This window comes from Branchiostoma floridae, chromosome 11 (genome assembly GCF_000003815.2).
Source record: "Branchiostoma floridae strain S238N-H82 chromosome 11, Bfl_VNyyK, whole genome shotgun sequence".
NCBI classification, from domain to species: domain Eukaryota; kingdom Metazoa; phylum Chordata; class Leptocardii; order Amphioxiformes; family Branchiostomatidae; genus Branchiostoma; species Branchiostoma floridae.
In genome coordinates, this window is record NC_049989.1 from 21,230,757 (window position 1) to 21,235,710 (window position 4,954).

At 43.2% G+C, this 4,954-nt stretch overlaps 2 protein-coding genes across 2 annotated transcripts in view; both read right to left on the reverse strand.

Moving 5' to 3' along the window:
- Positions 1 to 4,897, reverse strand: part of LOC118426272 (proprotein convertase subtilisin/kexin type 5-like) — a 15,251-nt gene extending 10,354 nt beyond the window's left edge. The window contains exons 1-6 of the mRNA XM_035835559.1: positions 4,726 to 4,897; positions 3,805 to 4,000; positions 3,192 to 3,338; positions 1,683 to 1,887; positions 932 to 1,090; positions 271 to 366 (exon numbers count right to left, since the gene is read on the reverse strand). Coding sequence (XP_035691452.1) covers positions 271 to 366; positions 932 to 1,090; positions 1,683 to 1,887; positions 3,192 to 3,338; positions 3,805 to 4,000; positions 4,726 to 4,880 — 958 coding nt within the window. The 5' untranslated portion in view covers positions 4,881 to 4,897. The remainder of the gene's footprint in view (positions 1 to 270; positions 367 to 931; positions 1,091 to 1,682; positions 1,888 to 3,191; positions 3,339 to 3,804; positions 4,001 to 4,725) is intronic.
- LOC118425378 overlaps positions 4,880 to 4,954 on the reverse strand; it is an 11,312-nt gene continuing 11,237 nt past the window's right edge. Inside the window, exon 11 of the mRNA XM_035834186.1 lies at positions 4,880 to 4,901. Within this exon, the coding sequence (XP_035690079.1) occupies positions 4,880 to 4,901 (22 nt within the window). The remainder of the gene's footprint in view (positions 4,902 to 4,954) is intronic.

The following is a 4,954-nucleotide window of genomic DNA, read 5'->3' on the forward strand; positions in this document are numbered from 1 at the left end:
ACGTCATAAAAGTTCTACTTTACGATCCGTTCGGTTCCCCACCACCACCGAGCTACCAAATATCCGCCCAAGGTTTCTCGAGTTATGACAAAGACAGACAAACGCACAGAAAACATGACCTTCCTGGTGAAGGTACCAAGAACAGGTTGTAAATGATTATGTGGAATTAGTAGTAAGAACAATATGATAGCCCAAGAATATACAAAGTGGTAAGCTTAACTTGCACTTGATATAAATGAAGAAGTAGTCAAATTTCTAATACGTTCCAACCTTTGCACACATTTCCATCGTCATAGTGGGTGAGCGGACATTCCGTCACACACGTCACAGTCCCTCCATCACCGCTTTCCTCCATTTGCTTTATGCCTGAATGGGCAATGAAAAATATTCGGTGCGTGTTCACAAATGTGCATCAATGAGTAAAACACGCTATCTTTAATAAAAAGAAAAAACTGATTTTCGTAATCTTATTCTATTTTCCTTTTTTTAAAAATTGCATTCTGTATAACTTGTTTTCTAACAAGTGGCCTTGGACTGTTACGACGTTTACCTATTCATTGAAACCCGTCTTGAAGTGCCTAGCGACACATATGAAAGCTTCCTTACTGTTTCAGCAGCAGTGTGTATTTTTAGGTGCTGCTAGCCCATCCCCTTTAACGAGATCGAGGCACTTTCTGGACACGAATCTGTAGGGAATCCGACGGATTTTGGAGCACGCAGACACGCCGTAGGACTTTACGTGCAGGCAAAACTTTGTGTACCATCGGGCTGCGGATTCGCCCCCCCCCCCCCCCTTCGTGCCACTACTGATTACGGGCGACGCGCCTGCCCTGTACAGCCTGAACGTTTTCAGAAATACTTGGCGGACGTGGTCTCCCCAAAAATGATAATCTAATGTGCGAAATTTCAGACCAAGTGGAAAGGTACATACAGGTACACTTGCTGGTTTCAGTAGCCGGCTCCATGTGTTCCGGACAGGTAGCCACGCATGTGAAGGAACCACTGTCCCCTTCTATGTATGGGAATCCCACGCTGTAGTGTTTGCATGCTATACAGTCGGTCGGGGAGTCAGATCCGGTCGTCCTACACCCTGCAAAAACACAGTTATACGTCAGTATTGGGCCTTACACTAAACCCGATTTGTTATCACCAAGCACAGTAGGGGCATCTTCTCTGGATGATTTTAAAGAACGCTTGCAGATAGATGTGCAAAAGTTAGGTGTGACGGGTCGTTCGGTGTAATATAACCAGCTGCTGGCGCACCACGTGCCTGCGAACCTGGTGTGCCTGTTACGCCGGTTATACCGGTGTCACAGCGATCTCAATTCCCTTCCTTCCGGCATAACGGGAGGATGGTTTTGTCCCTTATATGCAAATTAAACAAACATTAATTTGTATATAGGGGACAAAACAAAACTTACGATCACACTTCTCGTGGCCCTGCTGCTGCGAACACCTTCGGGATAACGGGAGCATGGTTTTGTACCTTATATGCAAATTAAACAAACATTAATTTGTAGATATGGGACAAAACAAAACTTACGATCACACTTCTCGTGGCCCTGCTGCTGCGAGCACCTTCCGGGATAACGGGAGCATGGTTTTGTCCCATATATGCAAATAAATGTACGCAAATTAACACAAGCAATTATTTGCATATAGGGGACAAAACAAAAACTTACCATCACACTCCTCGTGGCACTGCTGCGAGCACCTCCCGTTGTCCTTTCTCGGCGTTCCCTCCCGGCAGACGATGAAGTATTGCGCCGGTTGATCTATAATGGACACACCCATGACCTTGACAGGGTACATCCCACTGCCAAACGCGTAATACTGCAGACTCAGGACCTCGTCGATCTCAAATTCTAACCAGACATGGGGGAGCTCCTGTGGGAGACAGAGACACTACTTGTCACGGCCAATAACATTGAGAGCGGTCACACGTACGAGTGCGTATGCTAATCCGTATAAGTTGCGTATAGACATTATATTGGTTTAGAAAGAATCTATATTCTACTATGGTTTTTACCATGCAGCCTGGTCATCGAACAAAATGACGTCTTTTTCGGCCGCAAACTTTAACTAAGCCAAACATCTCAATACGGAACTCATTCGGACTTGAATATATACGCACAAGCGTGAACGCTGTCATAGATTTAACATTTTGTTGTAAATCAAAATTTCCAGAAGAAACTTCTGAATAAAAAGACAGAAAAGGAACTTTTTAAGTGTGATGCAGTTCGAAATGTCACAGTTACTGAAATAACATATAGAAACGTATTTCTAGATTTCTATAAAGTATTTTGGGGCAAAGAGAACGCAGAAAAAACTCCCGGTGTCAGTGGATCAAACCTTACAGCCGGTATATGAATACAGGCTTCAAAATCTTTAGCAAGTTGAAGTTGGTAGCCTCGAAGAAGAGGGCAATTAGAAACAAGGCCCTTTCATTCCAACCCACATAAAAACGTCTTCGAAACAAATTCCCCAGGGAATACTAAGATCAGATGGTACTACTACGCAAGCGGGGAAAAATTCCAGACATGCCTACGAAATGTTGGGAACTCTTGTCAAACGGACGCACACTATACTATTAGGCTAGCCCCTGAGGCGTCGCCAAAAAAGGCAGCGAGTTCCACAAATACGCATTTTTACCTCCATGAAATGTCATGGGTGGTAGATAGTGTCATGACAAAGTGAGGCAGGTATCAGCCCCCTAGCATTTAATTTTGGAACTGCAGGGGCGTTTTTGTCAAGACATTCCAAAGAGGATACCTGCAGAAAGGATTGACGGATTGGTATCATTTTAGGCATGCAGGTAGCTTGGGCAAACATGTTTATAATAATATGCATGTTATGCAAACGATGACTTAATTTTCAGAATTAACGAGGAAATTCCATTGTTTGCATACCTGGACTTCAATAAATGTAACATTTGTTAATCATTATAGATGGAATATAAGCAGATACCAAATATGGTAATGAGGAATATATTTGCATAATTTATGTAAAATTTGAAAAACCGCTTTATGATTAATGATGGGATTTTTATAATTGTGACATGTGTATAATAGTCAATGATGAACAACACCATGCATAAATTATGTTTATGTGTTAGTCAATTGCATGGAATTTACAATAGCTCTAAATATTTCATGGAGGTATGAGGTCGCCGAACTCTAGTTTGTTCTAACCTCGTTATCAGGCGTCTTGCCGTACTGTATGATTGTCACGCCGCCGATGGTATCTTCCGTTACGCAGACGAAGTACGACTGGTACAAGTTGGAAGATCCCAGACTACTCGCACCATCTAGGAGCTGTGTTGTCACCACTCTCATGGACTTCCGAGAGAAAATACAAAGTTACTTTAACATGTTGGCATCTGATGAGTATGTGCCTTATACCATGGTTCAAACCTCCTTCATAACCCATGTTGATTATTACGTCGATGAAATTTAGACATAAGGGTAATAATGTATATCACATTGCAGTTACTCAGGCAACTGGATATGGTTATAATTATTAAATCATGATGATCACATTGTACTCAAATATCGTTTATTTTCTGTATGTTGGCTATCATACTGTTCATCACACATGCATATCTCTCCAAAGGTTGCGTTTGTCATGAAAGGATGCTCTTCGGGTTCTTTAAATGTCCTTTAAAATACGATTTCGTGTAGTCTGTGCTAATTATACTGAGTTGTAACATGTATGTTTCATTGTATGTGTCATTTGTCACTCATTCATGTCATGTTCGTTAGTTTTGTGATTGAGAAATATTGTAATCGAACTGGTTTGGTTTACCTTGTAGAGTGCAACGCCCTCTGGCGATATCTGTACGTATAGCCAGGTCTCGTGTTTCTGCGGAATCCCGGCGAACACGACAAAGATGTCGCCCTCTGACGCTGCGGTGAAGTGGATGCACTTTCCTCCGATGGTTGGGTCAAGTCGGTGAGCGTTGGACCACTTAACGTTACAAGGCACATCGCCCGTAGCAGAGCTAAACATAAAAGCATATTAATGTTTTTATATAGTGCTACCGATATCAACGAGTATATGAGGTATTGACCGCCATGTTGGTGTCCCTATATCAAGGTAAAATTATAAGACCTGTTGTTTAACAAGATCTACTCGGTGTCAATGACGAAGGATGGTGGATGCTACTTGACACATCTGACCGTTGGAAAAATCATGTCATTTTGGCATGTCTTATTATAAGTATTATGTCATACCTGTGACGCGAAAACGTTCGATACGGGTGTTCCGAACCGTGTGATAACGTTCCGTATCACACAGGTTCTAAAGTTGTATCAAACAGGCTTCCTTCGAGTAAATCGAACCATTTCGAGCGGGCCGAGTGCGACACGGTTGACAATTCGAATACCAGATTCGGACGTTAGAATTCTCTTGTTAAAATCTTTTGTTCGAGGACACACCATTTTCTCAACTTCTGGCACATTTTGCATAGAAACATGGGTTTTCTCAGGTGGGTATGACATAAATAAGATACAACACGGTGTATTCCGCATCACCCTTGGTCCCAGCCCTTCCGCGGGTCGGATCACCCTCCGGCCTTCGGGCGATCCTACCCGCGGTTGGGCTGGCACCTCGAATGATACGGAATACACCGTGTTGTATTCTATGGTTTTATCACCTATGGGAGTATGATGATGATGATTATAAGTATATCTAAATTTCATCTGCGTAATACTCAGTTCCACCAACCTTTGCCTGCTTAAGTGCTGAAGCAGTGAGTGGTACTCCGCCCTGGCGACCTGGCGTCCTTCCACCCAGTCAGGCAGGGCCGGCACGCGGGCGTTTGATGCTTCAAAGTCGCTTTCTGTCACCGTGAACACCCCCGTCTCCTCGTCATACGTCATCACCAGGCCCTGGATGCTGACCTATAGGACGGTTATAAGGAGACTCGTCGTACAAATTGCGCATTGAAATGCAT